General features: G+C 36.5%; 1 protein-coding gene across 1 annotated transcript in view; it reads right to left on the reverse strand.

The window, feature by feature from the left end:
* Positions 1 to 24,512, reverse strand: part of CDC73 (cell division cycle 73) — a 137,720-nt gene extending 113,208 nt beyond the window's left edge. Inside the window, exons 1-7 of the mRNA XM_027843430.1 lie at positions 24,358 to 24,512; positions 19,048 to 19,153; positions 16,809 to 16,878; positions 14,331 to 14,393; positions 14,191 to 14,243; positions 8,091 to 8,179; positions 4,199 to 4,415 (exon numbers count right to left, since the gene is read on the reverse strand). Of these exons, the coding sequence (XP_027699231.1) occupies positions 4,199 to 4,415; positions 8,091 to 8,179; positions 14,191 to 14,243; positions 14,331 to 14,393; positions 16,809 to 16,878; positions 19,048 to 19,153; positions 24,358 to 24,488 (729 nt within the window). The 5' untranslated portion in view covers positions 24,489 to 24,512. The remainder of the gene's footprint in view (positions 1 to 4,198; positions 4,416 to 8,090; positions 8,180 to 14,190; positions 14,244 to 14,330; positions 14,394 to 16,808; positions 16,879 to 19,047; positions 19,154 to 24,357) is intronic.
* Positions 24,513 to 25,632: the final 1,120 nt, after the last annotated feature.

Genomic DNA, 25,632 nt, shown 5'->3' on the forward strand with positions numbered 1-25,632 from the left:
AATAAGAAAGAAAAACTCAATGCATTTATGTGCCTCATTATGAAGTTACAGAAAAGATGACTCTAAATGAAGTTGTATAAACTGATCCACAATGAAGTAAAACAGGACCAGAAAACTATATACAACAATGTAAACAAAAAGCAAACTAAAACAAAGCTAAATTCTGCATCACTGTAAAAATCAATCCTTACCCTACAGACCACATGATAAAACACATTTCCCCTTTTCAGTAGAGAGATGGGAGATCAAATGTGAAGAATACTGTAATACTATCAACTGGTCTAGCTTAAGCGCTTTGCTTGGTTATACAAAGCTGCTCGCTGAAGAAGAGTGGTACATACCAGAAAGACTGAAGTAAAAACAAGAAGCTTCAAAAAACTAATTCCTAAACTAAGTAAATAAAAAAGGAGGAGAGTAAAATTAATTTTGATACTTCCCTCCTATTAACTTCTATTACGAAGTTACTGATGTCCCACAGGGAGAGATGGTACCAACATATAGCTTTTAAAATGAAAAAGAAAATAAATAAATAATAATAAGTCACCAAATCTTTTAAATTACAGATTTAAAGAATATCTGAAGAATCATTAATTTTTTAGAAGGGGTAAGGAAACCAGACCTGTAATTTCATTGGTATACAGAATTTTCAATGAGAAAACTCTATCAATAGTGATCTGTACCTATTTTACAAATTGCAGTTTTGAAGACCTACTTGGGGGTCTGAGAGGTTACCTGCCCAGAGCTCCACAGCCAGTGCGTCAGTAGTGGAAGTTGGATCCAGGTTTTTTTCAAATCCCAAGGCCAGCTCTCCACCCACTACTATATGCTGGCTCTCAAAAAAAGTATTATCCAATATTTTAAAGACCACTTAAAATATTCAGCAAATCACAAAATATCACTATCACAATAAAATGCAAAATATTTTAACAGACCGTTCAAAAAGACAGCAGCCCAATTCAATTTCTCCTTTTTCTGATGCAGTTCTACTCTGTGCCCCTCTCTCCCTCACCACACTTACTTAATACTCTCTCCTGGTAATCTCACCAACTCGAATTGGACTAATTATCATTTCTATGCAGGTGACTCAGATCTATATATCAAGTACTGGCCATTCCTGAGCTTTAGTCCAGCATTATCAACTTGCCAATCGGACCCTTCAAATTGCATGTCCTAGAAATTACCTTGTCCAAAACTAAACTCATTATCTTCTCCCTCCCATCCTTCTTACAAACTTCCCTACTACTGTCAAAGGCACTGGTTACTGCGGAGTCATAACCTCAACATTATTCTCCACTCCTCACTCTCCTTCAATCCCACAGATCCAATCAGTTGCTAAACCTTGATGTATTTACCTCCCCATGATGTCTCACATCTCATCTCTCACATCCAATCCCTTGCTATATTCTCACAAAACTACCCACCTTAGTTCAAGTCCTCAACCCCTTTTGCCTAGATTATTTTAAAAGTCTCATAAACAGCCTCTATGCCTCAAGTCCATCCTACACACTTTTCCCAAAATGTGGTCTGATGATGACACTCCTCTATTCAATCAACTCCAGTGGCTCCATAAAATCCTATAGTTTGAAAATATAAATGTTTCTGTTGAGATTTTAGTCTGTCACAACCAGGCCCCAACTTCAAATGTTTCCAGTCTCATTGTATGTTATTCCCTCTGCAACACTGCAATCTGGCCAAACTAGCCTTCTCTCTATTCCTCAAGAGACATCTCATCTTGTCTCTTTGCCTGTGTACTGGCCTTCTCCCACAGTAGGAATGTCCTCCCTCCTCACTTCTGTCTAATAAAATCCTTCTCATCTTTAAAGATGCAACTCAAGTACTCCCTTCTACATAAAGCCTTTCCTGAACCCCACCCTGAGCACTGTCTCTCCCACACTACCTTGCTGTTAACTAATTTGTATTTGTCTTCTTTACGATAGTCTGTATATACTGATATATGAACTCACTATCTCCCATATCAGAATGTAAAACTCTCTGAACATAGACATTGTTTCATTTTTTTATATCTGTGTTTACAGCACCTAGCACACTGCTTGGCACACAGCAGGAGCTTAATAAAATGTTTATTATTCCACCTAGGCTTTGATGTGCCAGCTTTGGCCTCATCTTATTTAAGCTCTAGACCTCCACAGTACTTCTCAGTGTCTCCAGCCATGCAACCACGTTTCCAACTCCCTCTTCACATCTGATTCGCATTACAACTCTGTCAGGTAAATGTTGCAGGTATTACCATCTCAGTTTTATATGGAAGAAAACTGAGGCACAGGGAGGTGAGGTTGTTTGCCCAAGTTTAGCACAACACTTGGCACTTGGAGCTTATTTAATGTTTTATCAATCTAGTTGATTAATTGAATAATGGTCTTGAGAAGGACAGCAATATCTAAAATAAAGTTCATAAATTTTATACTAAATGGAGTATTTTTTAAAAATGCTGCAAACCGCAAATATTCACTAGGGTCTATGCTGATTCCACCCAAAGACAAAGTATTAAGTTTGAACTTTAATTTTAAAGATTTTGATTAACTACATCCATATGAAAGATGGTTAGGAAGACCCTTACCCTTGTCTAATTAACAGAGTATTATAACTGAATTAAAGAGCTGTAACATAAAGTGACAATCAAAGAAAAGATATAAAATACAGCTCCTTGGATAAATTTTTTAATTTGCAAGTACTTTTTCAAACATACATCTCTGGGCCTATGTAAGAAAAGTGAAAGAATATAACTGAAAAAGGAAACGTCAAGCAATAGCCAGCCACATAATCACCTCCTTAATTTCTGAAATCACCAAAATGCCCAAGAAACCTAAGTTTTGATGATACAGAGATAACACTGCTAAAATCTCCAAACCACCAATACCCTTTTACAACTATTCTATTAATCATCACTGACCCCAAGATGAATAAGTCTTTGACCAGCAATTACTAAAAATTCTGGCAAGTATGCTCCCAACACTTTTAACAGAGAATTAGAGATGAAGTTATACAAATGTATATGGATAGATAATTTTTCTCATTTATAAAGTTCATCTATGAAATAATCCTCCAAGAAGAGTAAGATAATTTTATTACTGTAATATCAAAAAGCAGAATTGCAAAATACCAATCCAGGACACTATAATTGAATTATTATTAACTAACTGACTCATACATAAATTTAAACTCAAGTATGACTAGTGATTAAGACAAAGGAAAGTAAGTCTGGAGCCACAATTAGTATTTTACGTATAGTCTTCTCTGAGGTAAGGATTTTTTTAAAGGTTTATTTATATTTCAAAAAAACTCGACAAAATATCACCTATTTATGACTTTTAAAAGACATCTAAGGAGTTGTGATGTTATTTAAAGACTGATCACCATGAAAAGATACATCTATGTACCAGTTACAGAAATATAATTGTTGAAGTTCTGCCTTTAATCAAAAAGTAATACCACTTTTGGAAAATATGATTACTAAAGGACCCATAATACTGATTAGCACTAATATCACTTATATGTTGTATTATCATCAAACAATACTGCTTACCTTCCTTATCAGATATAATTTGTGATGTAATGAAAAGAACACTGGATTTGAACTCAGCAGATCTAAGTTTAAGTCCCAATTCTGACTCTTACTGGCTGTGCAAACTTGGGCAAACAACCTCACCTCCTTGAACCTCATTTTTCTCATCTAAAAAGTCAAGATAATGGCTGCAACACCTATCTCATACAAGTGTAATAAGGATCAAATTTATGACATACATAAGTTTTCTCCCAGTAGAATGAACTCCTTGACAGGTATTGTTTCATTTTTGTTTTTATATCCCCAGCATCTATTACAGTGCCTTGTTTATTTAAATTTAAATACTTGTTTAGTTGTTAAAAGAAAGATCCAGGTAAAGTGTATTGTAAGATTTTATAAACCTTAAAAGCACTATATAAATTTCAGCTAATTAAGTAGAAATAAAGGAATAATTGTTTTCAACAAGGAAAAATGGTGGCATGTCAACTGAACACATCTCATAGGTGGCTAGCAAACAGCAGAGCAAAGTTAGTTTATCTATAAAAGAATGGAACTGGAAACCTCAGTTTCACAAGCATCCAGTTTTAACCAACACGTACAACGAATACGAGGTTAAAAGGATGACACCAGAGTGCAAAATCACTACATATAATTAGTAAAATTTTAAAGGATTACCTTTCCTGTACTTTGCAGAATAGTAGTTCTTGTCCTCCATACCCTCTCTCGACTCACAATATCTCTGGTCACATCTACCTCAGCATCAACAAAACTTCTTTGTTTAAGTGCAGTTATGTCATCATCTAGGTCAGTCTTGATAGTAGACCTTTTCTTGGCCATAATTTTAGCCTTGATTGCAGCAATTTTTTCCACAGACATAGCCTCAGATAAGGACCTAAAGACAGAAACATTGATTTTATTTTTCATCAAAGAAAAAAAAAACACCTATGATAAATTATGGTAACATTTCTTTATATTTAGAAGTTCTTCCTTAAAGAGACAGCAAATATAAACAGCAAGAACTAAAATTCTTCTTAGACTTTTCCTTCAACAATTCAACAGGTATTTATTAAGTGCCCCCTAAGTGATAGGCACTATGCCAGACAATGAGGATATAAAGACAAACAAGAACAATCTCTGCCCTCATGGAGGACACTCTACTGGGATACAGAACATATTCACAAATAAGTTATAAATAGTTATTTTAGCAAGGGACACAACAACAAAAACTGGAGATTCAGGAAAGGCTTCCTGTATGAAGCAGTACTTGAGCTGAACTCTCCAAGTGGCTATGGTGCAAAGATATTGCATCCCAAGGGTGAGTGTCATACTATACAAAGAAGAAATGTTGTGTACCACAAACAACTGAAAGTTGGCCAGTTTAGGTTGAACATAAAGTACATCTAAGAGAGAAATGCTGGGAAATAATTCTGGAAAAACAGAAGGCAAACAAAAGGCCCAGGACAGACCCCCGGGGAATACACCCACACATAGGGAACAGGATATAAGAGATGAACTTGAATAGGAGTGTAGAAATGAGTAGTCAAACTGGAAGAAGAACTTGTATCAAAAAAAGCTTGGGAAGTGAGAATACCTAGAAGAGAATGGTTAATGTCAAATGCTACAGAGGTTAAGAAGGATAAGAATTAAGGAAAAAGTCATTTGATTTAATTAAAAATCACTGGTGACTTTGCAGAGTTTCAATTTCGTGGTGCAACTGGAAGTCAGACTGGAAGGAATTGAAAAGTGAGTAAGAGGTGAGGAAAGGGGAGCAACAAGCATACATGGATTTTTCTACGAATTTGGAAATGAAAGGGAGGTGAGACATAGAACAATAACTTGAGAATACAGTACAATCAAGTGAAGATTTTGAAAGATCAGGATGTTTGTGGGTAGAAGGGGGGACAAAGAGGATAAGCAGAGACTAAAATGATGAGAAGAAAGGGTATGATTGGTTCATACATATCTCTCTTCCCCCCTGCTTCTCAGTACTTGTTACATACACTTGAGAGCAAAGTCTAGTTCATATGTATTTTTCTATCAAAAAAGCCTAGCACAATGCCTCACACAGAGTGGGCACTTAATGAATATTTAATGAAGCAAATATTTGGTCAAATCTGAAAAGTGTTTACAAATAAGGACTACATTATAAAATAGTCTATCAATAACTCCTCAGAAAGAAATGCAGGGTATTACTAGTCAACTCAGCATACAGTTCAATTTTTTTTTTTATAAAAACATATGTTCACTAAGTCCAGATACCTATGTTAAATGGTATATTTTTTTAAAAGCCTGATTTTCCTAAAAATTTCCTTCAAAGTTCCAAACTATGATATAAAGTAATTCTTCAGAAAGAATTTTTAAAAACTTTTGAATTTCATGGGTTAGCAGAGTAAAATGAACTGCTATAATGTCTTAGGATTGTTATTTTGACCCTGCTTACAAAACAACAAGTGTTCTGCTATTCAAAATATAAAAATCTGCTGATTCTCAATGTATAAGATTTATACCACAGCAACTTGGGGTTATTTGGCTGAAACAAAGATGTTAGGGTCAATGAAATTCTGTTTACATGAAGGTAAGAATTCACTGGATATTTTTATCTGAAAGACACTGGCAGAGAAATCTCCAAAGCCTAAAACCTAAGATATTTGGGACACCTTAAGGAGTCTTTTCATTTACTCATATGCACAAAGCCAGCTCAGTACACAGCAGATGAATGACTGGCTTTGGACTGTACTTTATAATCTTTTCCCTCGAGGAAAAGATATACAATTGCACAGTTTAAAAACAATATTTTTCTTACTTTTCCTAAAATAAAACTTCAATATCTAATCAATTTTTTTTACATGTGAGAGACATTAGAGAGACTCTAATGAAGACATAAATAAAGCAACACAGGTTACAAATATGGTAGTATTAGAAAATGAAAAGTGAACTTTCCTAGTCAAAGTACATTACTTATATTTCATGATTTTTATAAAAGATATATCTGTGTAGCTTTTAAGCAGTTTTAAATGCATGAGGCATAGATGACTAATTTTGACAGACTTAGCTCTTCTCAGCAATGCAAAGATCTAAGACAACTCCAAAAGACTCATGATGGAAAATGCTATCCACATCCAGAAAAAGAACCATGGAGTCTGAATGCACATCAAAGCATACTATTTGCTCTCTTTTTTTGTTTCTTCTTTCTCATGGTTCCTCCAATTGGTTCTAATTCTTCTTTACAACATGACTATATATTATACAATGATCAACTGTGAATGATTTAGTGATTCTCAGCAATACTACAGAATTCTGAAGGACTCATGATGATAAATGCTATCTACTTCCAGAGATGGAGTCTTGAATACAGATTGAAGCACACTTTTTTAAACTTTTTCTTTTTTTGGTGGGGGGAACAGGGGGAGAGTCTGTTCTCTTTTGAAACATGGCTAATACGGAAATACGTTTTACATGACTGCACATGCATAATCTATATCAAAGTACTTGCCTTCTCAAGAAAGGAAGGAGAGGGAGGGAAGGAATTTGGAACTCAAAAATTATTTTTTAAAAAAATGTTAAAAATTGTTTTTACATGTAATTGAGAAAAAATAAAATAAAACCATCCTTCAAAAAAAAAATGTAAACGGGCCCTGGGACCAAAAGCTTTGATGCTTTAGAGGAATAGAAGAGTCAGTCTGATCTTTCCTACACCAAACCTAGAAGGGTAATTTCCAAAGTGAGGTACAGAGAGAAGAATGTTCCGTGCCATTAAGCACAGCCCTCACTGTTGTGACTGTCACCTCAACACTCTCAGGTAAATGTCAACACTTTTTCCCTAGCAACTGCCTTAAAAATTCCCCAAAGAAAGCAATCCCTCTTCTTCACCACAGTCCACGCACTACACAATACACTACAACAAAGGTGTCCGAGTCACGGCCCAACAATGCTTCTGAGTATGGCCCAAAACAAATTAAAATGTAATTGAGATATATTTAACAGTAAAAATACAATAAAACATAGATAATATTGCATTTTAAAACTAAGTCAGTATGTGACCCACAGGGATGCTTATGTATAGTTTAGTGGCTCCAATTTCCTTTTGAGTTTGACATAATTGGAATACAAGTTTTTTTTTTTAATTTGCCTGCTATAATTTTCCTTCTCTGATTAAATCTAAGAGTACCTCAACATTAGGAAGGCTTTCTAGGAGTACAGGATCTAGTTGGAACAATGATCTACACAGAAAAATAACTTAGGTAACAATTAGAAGGTAGTTTGTGGTTTAAATTCAAAATGAAGTCCTGGGAGCTCTGAAGAGGTAAAGATGTACATGTGGGATAAAACGGTCAAGGAAATTATTTTCAGAAAGCACATGTATTAGGGACTTCAGTTTATCTAACATAATGGACCCAGCAGCCCACCACTTGTTCTACTAGGCAAGTACACATGGAAGCCAAAAATGCAGGCAATTTATTAATAGTAAAGTCAAACTAAATGTTAAACTAACTACACAAAAGTGGAGCTATCCACATATGCATTCCTGAGTGTTAAAAAGTCAATCTGAATTGAGGAAATTCCTTACCTAATCTGCTCTGTCTGTACAATCCCTTCTTTGTGACCCTCCAAGCGAGCAGCCAATCGCTCCTTATCAAGACGCACACACTCTTCATCCTAGTAACATTTAAAGCTGATTAGTTATGAGGCAAAACTTTTATTTCATTCTTAATATAAAATACCTATGCTAAATATTATATTTTTTAGTCTCCATCAGGGTCTCCAGTAATTACTAAGTTAGGTAACTATCACTTGCATATTGCATAGTGCAAAATATAAATGATCACAAATATATACTGGACTTGCAAAAAGATCATAAGCAAAATATACCTGTAATGAAATAAGGAATTAAGACAAATCTGTAGTTACCATGGAGCACATGCAAGCTCACATATGCATATATACATTCTACCAATTAAAGTCTTAGATAGGAGGTAGGCTTTAAGGTTCATACAAATTTTACTCTTTCACTAAAGAAATATATCACCGTAATGAATGTATATTTAACAAGCCATTAAGTCTTTTTTTTTTGTTGTTGTTCAAATGAAGTAAGAGACGTTGTTTCCTGGTGATTCAAAAATGTAGCCATCAAAAGATTTTTGCCTCTTTTCAATATGAAATTATGTTATGTTGATACAGATCAGATTGAGCATAGTGATTTTTATTCATTCAGCTAATGACACTGATATTTTTAAAAGCAGAAGCTATATAAAGATTTAAAAAAAATACAACAGAATATTCTTGAACCATAAGCAGCTAGGAATTCAGAAAAAGCCTGGGATAATTTGTATGAACTGATTCAGGGCAAGGAAAGTAAAACTTAAAGAAAAAATATACATAATGACTACAATAATGTAAATAGAAAGAATAAAATCAAACTGAACTGTGTAATTTAAATGATCGAGTTTTAGAGCAAAGAAGAGATGAGGAAATGTACTTTTCTACTTTCATGAGGGAAGGAAGGTCTAAAGTAGAATGCTGAATATGTCAAAAATGATCAACTTGTTAACTGATTCTGCTTAACCGTGTTATTTTTCTTTCTTTCCTACAAGAAAAGGCTCACAGGAAGAGAATACAGCACATTTGGAAATGACTGTGATGTAAAAACAAAAGATATCAATTAAACTTTAAAAAAATACAGATCTGTAGAATATGATGGCAGGATTTCTTATGCTACATGATTAGAACCAAGATAATAAAATGTTACATCATAAAATCTGTACAAATGCAGAGTAGACTAAAAAGATACTAAAGAATGATGGAATTATTAGTAATAAGATAAGCCTTTAGTCTTGCTGCTGCCAGAGCATAAGAGATAACTAATTAAATATGAAATACTTGGTATAGAAAGAGCTATAAGTTTAGCCAGAAGACTTTGGTTCAAATATTTAAATATTTAAATTGTCAAATATTTGATTCAAATATCAAATATTCAAATTACTGCTTCACCATAACCTCTCAGTCTTCAGTTTCTTCATCTGTAAAATGAGTTGGTTGGACTACAAAACTACTAAGGTCCCTTTGATCTTTAAAATTTTAAAAGCAGGCCAACAAGTGGAATATAATGTATTTGGAATCGGAAAACCCAATTTCAAATCCTAGCCCTATTACTTACTACCAATATGATTCTGACCAAGTCACATAAGCTCTTTGGGCCTCCGTTTCCTCATCTACAAAATCGAAGGAACTGGCACTAGATGACCTCTAAGGTTCTTTGTAACTCTAAATTTATAATCCTATACTTTGGGGAAGATGCAAAACATATTTCTAAAATAACTCACATTTTTTAAAAGCACCTACTTTCTCCACACTTAGCTAACTTGTACAAAGTTCCATTCCCTTTACTGAATGTAAGAAAAAGGAAAACAAAAACAGGGAACACTGGAAGAATTGAGGGCAAAATGTATTTCCATAGTTTAAGCAAAGAATTCTCCATCTTTATCAGTGATAGACTACTTAAGCAAAAAGTATCTAGAAGACAGAGCAAACTTTTGGTTGCACTTTTTTTTCCTCAGTAAAAGAACAACTCTGTGAAATGTTTTCATATTAATTACTGAGTTATTCTCCAAACTATAAAATAAGACTTCAAATCTTAAAAGAGGTATGACATATTTTCATCTTTTTCATAAACATGACATGTCCACTATTCATTTTTATAATTCTTTATTAAAACCCCACACTATTATTTGTTTGTGCTTTCTATCAGGAAGAAAAGGAAAGAATAAACATTTACTAAGCACTTATTATGTGCCAGGCACTGGACTGAGCTTCCATTTGATCCTCACAACAATCCTAGGAGGTAGGTACTATTACGATCTCCATTTCAGAGCTGAGGAAACTGAGGCAAACAAAGGTTAACTGACTTGCTCAGGGTCTCACAGCTACTAAGTGTGTAGGCCAGATCTGAATTGAAATCTTCCTGACTCCAGACCCAGCACTGTGCCATCTAGCTGCCTTAGAATAATATACATTCTTAAAAAAGCTAACATGCAGGACAAAAGCATCAGAATCCAAAAATATCTTGAAAGACTTACACGCTGAGAGAAATCTAATACGATAAAACTGAATTACAATAAATGCATCATACCCATGTTCAAAAAGTCAACTGCACAAATACCAGATGGGGAGTCATAGCTAGTTCCCCATTCACGTGGAAAAAGAACTTGGAAGTTTAATGAACAACAAGCTTAATATGAATAAATGGTATAAAATGGAAGCCATTAAGCTCTAAAGGATGACACTAGAAGGCACCAAGAATAAGAGAGGTGGAATATTCTGGTAGTACTCTACCCCCGTCAAACAGTAACTGTAGTACTATGCCCATTTCAGGACACTTTTTTCAAAGAACACTGACAAAATAGTATCTCTGGAGGAAGGTCAACAGCATGTTGAGACAACTAGAAAGAGGTACCATGCAGGGATGAGTTGAAGGAACTGGGGATATTTGGCCTGGAGAAAATACTTAAGGAGATAAAAGTTATAGCTTCAAATATTTAAAAGGTTGACATGCAGAAGTGTAGGATTATCTCTGTTCTGCTGGGTCCAAAACACAGAACTGGAAGCAATAAATCTAAGTTTAAATGAAGATTTAAGTTCAACAAATCAAAATACATCCCAGTCATCAGAGCTGTTCATGAGTGGTGCAGGCTGCCTCCATAGGTAATAAAGTAGAGATCTTCCAGCTTGGCCTATATGCACATTTCATGAAAGGATGTTTTGCTCTTCAATTACTTGATTGGATTAGATGACTTCCAGGAGATTCTTTCCAACTCTAAGATTCAATGACTATGTATCATTCTAAATTACCTGACTTTTATGTATCATATTATTTGACTATCAAATTAACATTTAAGTAGTTAGAATTCAAGAAATTTAACAATCTTAAACTAAAATTAAGTCTTTAGTCAAAGCAATGGGTTATAAAAAAAATGACCTATACATTTTTGGCTAGAAAAAGAGGAACACTGAAGCTGTCACACTGCTGGATGTAAATTAATCTTATTTGAACCTTTAACTCTAATATTTATTACTCTACACAGTAGCAAGTAGCCAGAAGAGGAAAAGAGAAAGTTCTTTTTGAATCCTAATCAAAGAGAAAAGAGAAATCTCTAATCATAAGTCCCTCTAAGAAATAAAAAAAGAGAGTGGTGGTTGGGTTGGACAAACTCTAAAGAACCAAAAGGATGAGTTAGTGGGAAAAGGAAGGAGTTATGAAAGACCAAGCCTAATTCCATTTACATATCATTTGGTTGGTTGGTGGTTGTCCTTTGTTCTCGAAGAGGACCAAAATGATATGACTATGCTAGAGTCAAGTTTCAGTGTGTCAGACTGGCTGATCAGACCAACATGAGCTCGGAATGTTCGGCCACAGGTCAGGAACAAATAGTCTGTGTGAACCTTTGGGACGGATTTTCTAAATGTGCACATCTTACATTTTTTTTTTTTTCAGCTGTTTCAATTCTGCTTTGCTCATAAAGCACAGCACCTTCCCTGATGTGGGCAAGCCATGCTGAGCGGTCCTGTGCCAGTGTCTCTCTCACATGTCACACAATCAATTTCAAAGTTCTTAAGAAAGACCTTGAGAGTGTTCTTGTATCGCTTCTTCTGCCCACTAAGTAAACACTTGCCTTGTATTAGTTCTCCATAAAATAGTCTTTTTGGCAAGCATACATTTTGTATTCAAATAATATGGCCAGCCTAATGGAGTCGTGCTCTCTGAAGCAGAGTTTGAATGATTAGCAGTTTAGTTCAAGAAAAGACCTCAGTGTCTGGTATCTAATCCTGCCAGGTGATCTTCAGAATCTTCCTAAGACAATTCAAATGGAAGCGATTTAGTTTTCTGGCATGGCACTGGTATACTGTCCAGTTTTCACAGGCATACAACAATGAGGTCAGTACAACAGCTCTGCAGACCTTCAGTTTGGTAATCAGTCTAATATCTCTTCCCGCCCATACTTTCCTTCAGAGCCTCTCACACACTGAGCTAGCTCTGGCAATGTGTGTGTCAACCTCATTATCAATGTGTACATCTCTGGAAAGTACACTGCCTAGGTAAGTAAACTTATCCATAGCATTCAAAACTTCTCCATTTGCCGTAACTGATGATTCCACGTATGGATGGTGTGGTGGTAGCTGATGGAGCACCTTTGTTTTCTTGGTGTTAATTGTTAGGCCAAAATTAGCACAAGCAGTAAAGAATCAAACCATACTTTGTTGCATCTCAGCTTCGGAGGCTGCATTGAGTGCACAATCATCTGCAAACAAAAAATCATGCACCAGGACTCCCTCCATTTTGGTCTTGGCTTATAGCCTTTTCAAGATGAAGAATTTGCCGTCAGAGAAAGTTGAGCCAACATACAACTGGCAAAAGTGAAGCAGAAAAGGAGTGGGCAGCTTTCAGAGATTTGGTGTATAGCACTGCATTTGCTCACCTGGGTCAGAACACTGACAAATATCAAGACTGGTTTGATGAAAATGATGGGGAAACTGAGAAGCTACTAAATGAAAAATGAGAACTCCACAGGCTTACCGGCAGGATAGTTCATCCATCTCTAAGAAGGCCGCATTTAGATGAGCAGGCAGACTTCAGAAAAACTGGGAAACACTTGTATGGACTGATGCTCAGTGAAATGAGCAGAACCAGGAGAACGTTGTACACAGGATCTGCCACGTTGTGCTATGACTACCATTGAAAGACTAAGCCCTTCTCAGCAATGCAGGGATCTAAGACATCTCCAAAGGTCTCAGGATGGAAAATGCTATCCACATCCTATGGAGTTTGAATGCAGATCAAAGCATAGTTATTAGCTATTTTTTTTCTTCTGTTTTGTTTTGTTTCCTCTTTCTGGTGGTTCCTCCTATTGACTCTAATTCTTCCTTACAACATTACTAATGTGAAAATATGTTTGACAGGAATGTGTATGTATAGCCTATATCAGATTGTGCGCCATCTTGGGGAGGGAGAGGGGAAAGGAGGGGGAGAAAAATTTAAAACTCAAAAACTTATGGAAGTAATTGTTGATAAATCAAAATAAATTAAAAAAGAAAAAAAAAAGGAGACAGTATTTAATTCCAACAAAAGTAAGGTACAAAGCTTAGAGAGATGCAGGATTCTTGGTGCAGTAAGAAGGCAGATGAAATTCAGTTTTATGCTGATAGTAGCAATCCAAAGCACTTTTATGATACCTGAACGCTATTCATAGATCATGGTGCATCTCAACTACCCACTGCTGATGGAGCCACATTGATTAGTGATAAGAACATGATCCTAGAGAGACGGGCTGAACACTTCCATAGTGTTCTCAACAGACCATCATCAATCAATGCTGAGGCCACTGAGGTTTACCTCAGAATGAAGTCAATCCCTCCCTAGCTGAAGTTCCAACTGAAGAAGAGGTTTTGAATGCCATTAGGCTCCTTTCATGTGGCAAAGAACCTGGTGCTGATTCTATTCAAGGAGTTCAAGGATGCCTCCCTTGTCCATCTCTATAAAGGTAAAGGAAATAGAAACCTTGCAAAAATATTATGTAAATAAGGCTTAATACCCCGAGTTTTTATAATTCACAAAAAATTAAAATACAAACATAACCAATTTGTTGTGACAATAAATCACATTTTATAATCATTACCTCAATTCGTGGCTTCTTTGCCTCTGCTAATATTTCATCTGCTGCTCTTTTTACTGAAAGAAAAAAAACGGATAATTTTAAGTACACAGCTTCCAAATGAATTAGAATTTAACATGAATGTATTAATATTTGAGACATACCTTGCGTGGATCGTTGAAGGCCTATTTCAAGGGGTGCACTTCTGTCAATACTTGCAGATGTTGCTAAAGATTCAAAAAGACTCATTCAGAAAGTTCAATATTTACAGTTTGCTCTGATATAAGGCTTTTGTTTTCATATTGTTTCATTTGATCTTTACAAATGACAACCTGATAACCCTAGTGAAAATACCCCATTACCATCCTGCAGATCTCCATAAAAACCCCCATTTCTCTTAGATGCTCTAGCATCATTTCATTAAAAAGGCAAGCAGTTTACGAGATCATTGATGTAGAACTAGAGGGGACCTCAGAGGCCAACTAGTCCAACACCTTTATTTTAAAGATGAAGAAACTGAGGCCTAAGAAGTTTAAATCATTTGCATACAGGTAGAGGATTTCCTTTGAGTTCAGATCCAGTACTCTTCATTATACCATACGGTCTCCTTTTATAGAAGGTTTATATAAATTCCTTCATTAGAAAGGATTCCTGATTACGAATGTTATAATATGGTATATTATGTAAACCTATCTACGACATATCTAGATTTGTGCATCCATCATATCTATAAGCTCCATGAAGTCAGAGCACGTCATACTTATTGTTGTATTTCTCTCAGGAGCGAATGTTCTACACAAAGACAGCATCTATTTTTGTTCATTAAACTACTAAAAATTTATCTTAAGAACCTTTAAGACCTTTTGTTTTCTCACCTGACTCATTCTAATTTAAGTGTTTTTTAATGTTTATATATTCATTTTTAAAAGCACTGATCAATTTATATAAGATGGAAAACTCTTTTAATAGCAATTTTTTTTTAGGTTTTTGTGACCATTTAGTAATTTGTTAAAATAGGCAGGAAAAAAAATATGGTTAAAAAATAAAAAACTTTGATGTTACCAAATTGATATGTAGGCTTCTAACCTAAGGTCTGTGAACTTTTTAAAAGACATATTTTAGTAACATAACTTAATTATTTTCCCTTGTAATTTTAAATATTTTATTTTATGAATTTAATTATATTATTCTGAGAAGGGATTCAAAGGCTTCAAACTACCAAAAAGGTCCATGACACAAAAAGATTAAGAATCCATGCTCTATAAAATAAGTGGTAGATAATAAAATAGAAAAAAAGAATATTTGCTAGAGGTTTGCAAACTCTGAAAAGAAAATGCTGAAAAGGTTTTAACCTGAGTTGATGCAAAAATTTTGCCTAATGTGAGACCTGGCAATAGAAGAAAATGTTAGACTACAATGTTCTTGTTAGCAATGTCTCTATGTCCAGAGGTTCTCAAAGTAGGTGATACCACCTCTTGGGGGTGCTGGAATGATACAGGGGGGTGGTAGTAGCCTCAGGTGCAATTGGGGAGCATTGAATAAAAATAAGGGGGTAGTGGAAGCATAAAGAAGAGAAGAAAATTTTAAAAAACTATTCATACATAGTTCATCTGTTGTGTAACAGTTACACAAGTCATGGTGATTACGTTATTTTCCAAATAAACATGCAAAATGCAATTTATAACCAATCAGTAGTCAAGTCCACTGACAGGTCTTAACAAGCAAGTGTTGGGAGGCGAGTGTGTTGTGCATTGTCGGGAAGTCCAGCATGTAACGGCAGGAATGTATGCATGTGATGATTTGTTTACAATACATGATGCAATATTATGTCATCAAAATTTCAATGCAGGAGAAAAAAACAAATTTAAATAAATTATTAAATTTAAGATGTGTCATTTTTTTTAAAAAAAAATTTTATATTTTTTTGAAATGATGCAAAGGGGGATGCTGAGTAATATTTTTTTTTTTGAAGAGAGGGTGGTAGGCCAAATAGGCTTAGGAACCTCTGATGGAGACTCATAATTTATATGAAAGCTGCTAATGAATAAATTCAACAAACATTCATGAAGTAAACTGCCTATGGTATAAAGTACAAGGCAAATAAATAAAATCACAGATTCTTCCTTCTAGAGTTCAATGTCTAGTAAGAAAATAAGACAATTACATAAAAAACTGTTCCAAACCTTGTAACCAACTACACTCCAACTGTCACAGTCTTTTTTTCTGTCCTTGCTTTCCCCTCTATCCCAAATAGGCTCTGACAACTTTCTGTTCAGTTCTATTCATCCCCCATTCCCACTATGTTCACAGAAACATCTCCAACCCAAACTGATCAAGCAAATCAATCAGGTATGTGTTAAGTCCTTTTAAATATATACCAGGTACGAGGGTTACAAAGTCAAATAACGAGACAATTCCCTACTTTTAAGTGCCTTACAATGGAAAACTGATGGCATACTTGTGGAAGATCACAAGAGAGCAGGGACCAGGAGCAACAGTGTCTCATAATTCAAAGAGGTGAATCAGCTACCTCAGAATGTAGGTAAAATGCATATTAATACAAGCTGATAAAATCAACTGTAATTTCCCCTTTGTATGCCAGAAAGTTTTTTACCTAAAGAACAACAGTAGTAATTACTCACATGTTTCACCATTTAGATATGCAAGTAAATCTTTTCTATCAGGTCTTCTAACCACAGGAATGTTTTCAGTCTAAAGAGAAAGTTATAGATTTGACATAAGTAAATAGTACTTTAAAATTTATGAAATTTGCTCAACTAAAAACCACATGGCTTCTTGAATTCCACTCAAATATATCTACATACCAAATATCTTTAAATATGATAATTATAGAAAGAAGTCAGTCAAAAGATGCTGATGAATCTAAACTTTTTTTCAGAAATAAATTTTGGCTGAATTGTTTTCAAATACATAAGACATTTAGAAATATTTACTCTTGAAAAGGAACTCTTAAGTTATTTATATATAATATTATATATTTACATATATTATACATACAGTTTATATAACTATAAGTTATATATGACTTTAAGATTTACAAAGCACTATTTTTCACAACAATTTTGTCAGAATACAGATAATAAAACAACTTCAGGTATTAAATTACTTTACCAGTCACATAACTAGTAAGTGCTGGAACTAGGACCTTAAACCAAGTTTTCTGATTTTAAATATTCTTTCCACTTTTCTCAATGCTATCATTTTTACAGTTATTTATCCCATTTCAATCTCCAAAACAAACTCTGAACATTCACTATTTTATCATAGATGTCACACTTTACACATCTGAGAAATCATTTCTTTCACTCCCCAAACTGAAGACACTCCCTACACAATGGTTCTTCTTAGCTCATCAGATGTCTTTCCTGCTTCCTCTACTCTCAATTAGTACATTATAGAATCAAGATTTAGATTGGATTTAGAGCTGAAAGGGTCCTTACCCCTCATTTTGAAGGGAATGAAACTGAGGCCCAGGAAAATGAAGTGACTTGTCCCAAGTTACATGTACTAAGTGCCAGCGACAGGATCTGAACACAGATTCTCTAATTCCAAACCTACCCTCTGTCCATGCAGCTTCTTTTTCTCCTGTGTAGTTTCCTGTTAATAAGGTTCCATATACATAAAAACAAACTAACCTCCTCAAATAATAACTATGCAGGCTATTTCAGGAGGATGGAAAATAAGGTTTAATAAAACTAAAATGCTGCAAGTATCTACATCTTAAGCAAGTGATTCAGATTTCTACATTTTTAAAAATACTACCAAGGCAGGTGGAGGTCAAGAAAACACTGTGCAAATTTTCAAAGTAAGATAAATTCAGGGACCTGAATCAACTGGATGTTATAATTGCCTCAGTTCTCCACTTCATATTCCTAGTATATACTAATCCATAGGGTTAGGGGATTTTTTTTTCAAGTGGCAAAGTAAAATATTCCAATTTTACCAACAATTAGGCCTACAATGATGACATGCAAGAGTAGTGCCAGTTGGCTAAAAAGAGTATAGGCAAGTATCTTGATCTTATTATCTCATTCTACATAGAGTATTCATTTCACTGTTAAATATAGTACAGAGGACAGTGCCAGACACTGTGTGAAAACCTCAGGATAAAGATAATCACAGAAATGAAAGCATTCACTTTACAAATAAGATAATTCCTACATCTGTCATAAAAATGTAAAGCTAATTCTTAATTCAATTTTATAAACTGCCTATACATGATCAATATGCAAGATTTTTTTTTAGCCAGCCTATTTACATGAGATACAGAAATAATTAACTCTAACAATAATTACATATTACTTCTAATTACTCTGACAATATTTTTAAATGTTCTTATCACAGACTCATACTTTTTGTACAGTTTTTAAAAACAGAGAAAAGTTTCTCATGGTTATTTTTTAAAGCTCTACCTGCTTCTAAGAGATATATAAACAACTCTATTGATGAAACTACCATAACTCTGTTGAAGCTATAGGGTCACAGAATTTCACAACTAGAATTCTGCCCTTCTATAGCTTTTGGAATATGACTACAAAATACACAATGTATCATAAAATATCTTATATCATCAAATGCCCTACTAGATTATTTTACATAGAAAATCATTCCAGCAACTTCTCCCTGCTTTTGTTGGTGTGAGCACATGAATACGTTTCATATGAAAAGAATGTAAATCACAAACATTAGCCTAGCTTTTAGTTTCCTGTATTCTTGCCTGTGTCACTTTCCCTCCCCTTCATTCTTTTGAATTTACAAACAGGAAAATTAAAAATATAATTAGAAATTTAACTGTCCCATATAATGTACATAAAATAGAAGTTCCTATAGCAACAAACCACTGAAAGGAGTTCTACTTACTGCTGCACGCCGGACATATACAGGATGAGAAAGATGTACATTATTAAGCAGGAACAAGATAGAATCCAAAGTGTAGTATTCTCTGGGTTGGCCTTCCTTCCCTGTCCTGAAGTAAACAAAGAAAGAGTTTTACTCAAAAGCAGTAAAGTGTACTGGGAAAAACAAAAAGTTAGGATACCTTAATTCAAATGCCACCTCTGCCACCCAATGATTGTGTGGCCCTAGACAAGTCATAACCTCCTTAAGCCTCAGTTTCCTTATCTATAAAATCATTAAGTTGGACTAGATTACTCTGATGTCCTCGCTAGCTCTAAGTTTTGTGATCTTACTCAATTATTATGTTTAAAAGATTATTAGTATCCTAACCAGCTTTCCACTCTACTTCCTCCCTAAACCTTTTTATTCATCCTTTACACTGAGGCAAAATTTTCCTTCCACATGCAGACCTGATTCCTGTCATTTTTCAACTTAACATTCTTCCAATTCCTTAATCAGCATTGAAAGCCCTGTTTTCCAGTCTTCTCTCATACTAATTCACTCCTACCTATCCTAAATTCCAGACTAACTGGACTACTTGTCCTTCCCCATATATGCACAACACTTTTTGATCTCCATACCTTCCTCTATGCCTAGAATGGTCTTCCCTCACTCACCCCAAACCACTACAAATCTATACTCATTTTTTAAACTCCAAGCTAAAATGTCACTTTCTCTGTGAAACTTTCTCTGAGCTCCCCCATTCACACTTATTCCATTCTTCGACTTGATAACATAGCACTTTATAACCATATGTACTAATGAGGTATTACTCTACATTACATTTATTTTTATTATGTCAAATTTCCTACTTGAAGCTCTATGAGCACAGAGGCTGACTTGTTAATCTTTGTATTTTCCCTAGTACTACATACCACAATAGACACTTAATAAGTACTCATGTTAGTGCAAAATTATAACACCATCAAAATATTTGACCTAATAAAATGCAAATTTAAAACCCTTAAAAATACAATACTTAGAAAAAATTATTTTGAGAAATTTAGATACAACTGACCATAATGTATGTAATATAATTTTAAATAACTGTTAAGAAGTTTCACTTTTTTTAAAAATAAATTTTCATTTATTTAATACCAGTCCCTTGGCACAGGATAATTAATATTGCCATTGAGATAAACATTCATGTAAGGCTTTAAAGTTTATGAAGCACTTTACATACATTATCTCACTTGGGCCTCATAATCTCATGATAGTTCACCTAGATCAGAAATGTCAAACTTACTGTCCCAAAATCAGTGTTGGTGTGTAGCCCAAAACAGATTAAAATTTAACTGAGAAATGTTTTATACAATAGAAATACAACATAAGCTGTTTTCTAAGTTAATATGCATCCTGCAGGTTTGACACCACTGACCTAGGTAATTATCCTATGCATAAAATTGTATATACATGTATGAGAAACATTTGAATTAAAAGTTTAACTGTGAGACCACTAAAATACTTGAGGGAAAAGAATAAATGAAGATAACCTCACAAGATTAAAACATTTAAGAATTATTCTGGCATAACCACTGCTACTGACATATACTGTCTTAACTTTACAATGTACTTTGCATCTATCATCTCACTTTAACTTCACAACAATCTTGTGAGGTGAGTAGTGAAGACCTTATTAGACTCATTTTACAAAACATTCTAAGCACTATGCTTTGATGCACAGTAAATGAAACATTAAACATGGAGACAGAAGACCTCTACAGGTTCAAATCTCACATCAGACTTAGTAACTGTTTGACTGTAGCACTGAACTTCTCAAAGTCTGTTTCCTCACCTGAATACTAGTACTACACGCCTCAAAGGGTTGTTTGAGGAGTTTGTTTTACAAATCTTAAATTACTACATAATTTTTGAGTTTTATTATTATTATTAGGTCATATAAACTTCCATAACAACAAACTGGCATAGTCAGCTTTTGTCCTTTACTAACTGCAAGCAACAGGAAAATATCTCACTCACAGCTTCAAAAATCCTTTGGATCAAGATGCTAGTGATCTTTTCCCAGGAGATCTAAATACATATAGAGTACTGAAAATTTTTGTGATTTCTACCCACAACTTAAAACAGATTTATAAAATGTGAAAAAAAAAATATGTTTCCACAAACAACCAAACTATCTCAAACTGCTGAATTTTTCTTGAGTCAAGTTCCTTAAATCCTCATGAAACATCATCTATGATCTGGATCTGTTTTCCTCAACCCTTCACTCAAAGTGCTTGTGTTATATTCTATCTACCCATCTCCAAAACCCAGATCTCCCCTCCAAGTAAACCATTCATTGAAGCAAACCAGAGAACATACTGTTCTCTCAAGATTTCTTCATCAGGAAAATGCTTCATCCCATTTATTACAGGCCCAAACACTGAACAAAAAATCTTTACAGTATTTCCATGAAGATACACTGGGTCATCTGCACATTGTGTTACTATATCTGAAAAGAGGTAGTAGAAAAAGATCAAAATTATGCATCTCTGTGCTAGCATAAAAAGAAACAAATTAGTTTTGAGCTTTTGATGTTCTCTATCTTGCACAATTATTTAATTAACAGAATGAAGATAATGTGAAATGGTTTAAAATCTTTTAATGGGAAAAATGTCAATATACTATATTCTTTATGTCACTGTTAGATCATATTAAATGTCTCCCGAGAAAATTTACACAAAACACCTTGATCTAAGGAAAGGTCTTTAGTGTGTACATTTAGTACTACACCACAGTATATTAGGCTCCAAAAGCCAGTATACATGTGTGTATGTAAACATACATCACACTTTCATAAAATAATTTCCAGTTGGTTAGTGGAGTCTAATAAACCCATGCTAAAGGTTTAAGTACAAAATCAATTCTGTTATGATTTGCATAACAAAGTTTTTTTCAGCCCATTCTCGTTCAGGGCTTGGGTTATCCAGTCAGAAGTTGAATAGTTTGGCTTTTCCTTCTTTTTGCTGCTCACATTCTGAGAATTTCACTGTTAGCACTTCCATCAGAAGATGGGAAATATGAAATTAAGATCAATATACCAAGCTAATCTGTTAGAAAGTTCAGTAGGGGCACTGTTACCTGGTAGACTTGGAGGTAGGAAGAACCAAGCTAAAAATCCTACCTCTGTTACTTACTACAGAAGTAGTGTAGTACAGGTGAAAGAACACTGAATTTGGATTCAGAGCACTTAGGTTCAAATTCTACCTATAATATTTACTACCTTGCAAGTCATTTAACCTCCATGGGCCTAATATTCGTCATTTGTAAAGTGAAGGGAGTTGAACTAGTTGACTTCTGAAGTCTGTTACAGATCTGGATCAATAATCCTATAACTCGTAACCTCTCAGTGCTAACTGCCTGGGACTTTATTTGCTAAAGATCCCTAGGCCTATTGCAAAAACAAGAGCTGCTTCCCAAACCTACATATTGTTAAAAACAAACAAACAAACAAACAAACATCATTGACTAAAATGAAGTGTCTTCAAAAGAGAAAATGAATTATGTACGCATGTATATTCCATACACACAAACTGAAATATAGCACTGGCAACAGTCTACACAAATGTAATATATGTCAAATGTGGGGGAAGGCCCTATACTTCAGTCAAAACAATATTTATGAGCAATATAATTTTGAATAGGTGCTTCAAAGGTCTTCATAATCAGGTCCCAATATAGCTTCCTATCCTGGTCTCCTATTACTTTTCTAATCTCCCCAAACTGGACTACTTTCTCAAACATATCCTAAGTTAACTTGCCTCTATACTGTTGCACATGCAGTTTCATCTTCCTTTAAAGTCCTCCCTTCCCAAGTTCTACTTGGGTAAATTCTGCATATCCTTCCAGAACCAGCTCAAATACAGTCAAGAGTGATCACTCCTCCTCTTAAGTCCCAAGGCACTCAATCAAACAGTAATAAATATCTACACAAATGTCACATCTAACAGACTATAATCTCCTTTCAAATAGAGGTGGAACTGTTTTTTGTCTCCGTATTACCCTAGCAGCTCAGGGAATGTGCTTCATAAAACAAAAACACAATTAAAAAAAAGTTTTGTGACCTTGTGCAAATTCTGTTAAGGAGATACATTTAAGAAAAGTTGAATATCACAACATGATATATAAAAATCAACCAAGACAACTAAACCCTTCTGCAGTAAGAATTCAATATGACAAAAATCACCCAAGAATAACTTAATTTCACCTGTCCTTTCAACTACAGTTCAAGTTCTACACCTTTCCCTTGCTGAGGACTTATGTTTCTGCTCCCAGGAGCCTAAAAGTACAAACCTCACCAAGTATGAGACTGTCATAATAAATAAACAATGACAGTAAGGATCCTGGGACAATCTCCATGCCCAAGAATCCCCGACACATCATAATTTTAGTAAAGTAAAGAAACACAAAAGGACTTTATAACGTGGAAAAACCAGACCTAAAAAGATAAATGCAGGCCCAGACATACAATCATATCCCTTCGCTCCATCACACTGACTTTCAAAAATGATCATCCCTTATGTCTACCTGATCTCCATTAGATTGAGCTCCTTGGGAGCAGGAATTGAGTTTTTTCGCCTGTGAGCCGGTCACAGAGTAGGCGCTTACTGAATGTTACTTGATTGATGTCAAACACAATCTCCGTGAGCACCTACTGCCTTCGCACCTAAACCTGACAAGAAAGCCATATCCCAGACTTTCAGTGACATCCCTCACCTATCCCTAAACCTCACTGGGCTCCCACCTCCCCTGAACACACCCACCAAACTCTTCAGTCCCTCTCCTCTCGAGGACACCTGCCCAGCTCCTTCTCCTCCGTCTCTGGGTACCCCTAACAGCGTGCTCAGACCCCTGGCCGGCGGAGAGAGAGAGAATGTAGGGAGAAAGCGCGAGGTGGAGGGGCGAGCGGGCAGGGGAAGGGACGCCCCACACGTATGGCAACCCGCCAGAGCCAAGGGTCCCGGAGGGACGAGTCCGCAAGTGGGGGGCTTCGGGAAGGCCGCGGCCCCTAAGAGCCCTCTTGGTCCCGCCCCGCCCCCCCCCGCTCCCTAAAGGTTTAAAGGGGGCGGACATCTGCAGGGACGGCCCTTCCCCTGCCTCTCTCGCCTCCAAAGTTAACTCCAGCGTTGGGGGGAAACTTTCCTCGCCGCACGCTTCCTCTCTCCCCCCTCTCCCCGGGATGCAGGGAGGCCGGGCAGGAGAGCGGGGAGGGGGCGCTGTCCTTCCCTCCCGCCCGCCCGCCCTCCCCCTGGGCCGCAGCAGAGCTTCACTCACCCCCAGATCACATAGTTGGTCTTGACGTTCTTGGGCCAGGAGAACTCGCCGAAGATCACCTCATCTCCCTTCACCACGATCTCCTTCTTCTGGATGTTGTACTGGCGCAGGACGCTCAGCACGTCCGCCATCTTCCCCCCCCTGCGCTTCGGCCGCCGCCGCTACCTCGGCCGCTGCCGCGCCACCGGCCCCACCGCCTCTGCGCTTCCGCCGCCGCCTTGGCCGCCTCCCTCCTCTGCGCCCTCTGCTCCTCCTGGCCGGCAGCCGCCACCACCACTACAGCGCACCAACAGGAGCTGCACTAACAGCCGCCCGCGAAGACGACGGCACTAGACATCTAGGCAGCTGAGGACCCCGCGTTATCGGGCAAGGCCCCGCCGCCGGCTGCCCGAGCTGAACGCCTGAGCTCGAGTTGCCGTCGCGGTCGCTGCCGCCGCCACGGCCCCGCTGCCGCCAGGGGGAGCCGAGGCCTCCTGGGATAGGAGCTCGGCCAGACACGCACGCGGCGCCGCAGACAGCGCAACACTCACACGCTCAGTCTAGACTGACCCGGGGTACGCGCTTGGTGATGCGCGTGCGCGTGCGGCCCGAGCGCACTCGGGCATGTAGCGCACAGCCACGCGCCACTTACAAACAAGCCGGCTCTGGGGCGTGGCTAAAACGCCGAAATGTGGCAGTTCTCGCACACCTAGGCTCTATGTTCCCTCCCTGGGTCTTCAGATTTAACCCCTATCCCAGTTGTGTTCTACGGTTGCTAGGTGACTGTTCCTGACTCCTCCCTGGTCGTGCCTACTGTGCACTTTCTTATGACCTGTGGAGGTGGGTTGTTTCGGCGTGTTTAATTTGCATAATGTTGTCTTCCTCTGTGAACTCTCAACTTAGGTAGGCTAGAAGGCTTTGGGGGAACTGGAGGCTTCTATCTCATTCTTAGTACCATCAAGTCCAGTCAACAAGCATTTATAATTAAGGCAAAAAACAGTTCCTACTCTCTTGGAGTCAGTAAATAATCATTTGTTAAGCGGCTGCTATTTGCCTGGCACTATGCTAATCGCTGGGTGTACAAGGAAGGGTTTAAAAAAAAAGTCCCTTTCCTCACGGAGTTCACAGTCTTAATAATGTAGACAACTGGCAGACAACTATGCACAAACAAGGTGTATTCAGGATAAATTGGAGATAATCCCAAAGACAAGGCTCTAGTGTTAAGGAAATTTGGGAAAGGCTTCTTGCAGATGTTAGAATTGTATCTGAGGCTTGAGGGAATCCAGAGGAAGAGAT

Source organism: Vombatus ursinus, unplaced genomic scaffold (genome assembly GCF_900497805.2).
Source record: "Vombatus ursinus unplaced genomic scaffold, bare-nosed wombat genome assembly UNPS02014909.1, whole genome shotgun sequence".
Taxonomy (NCBI): domain Eukaryota; kingdom Metazoa; phylum Chordata; class Mammalia; order Diprotodontia; family Vombatidae; genus Vombatus; species Vombatus ursinus.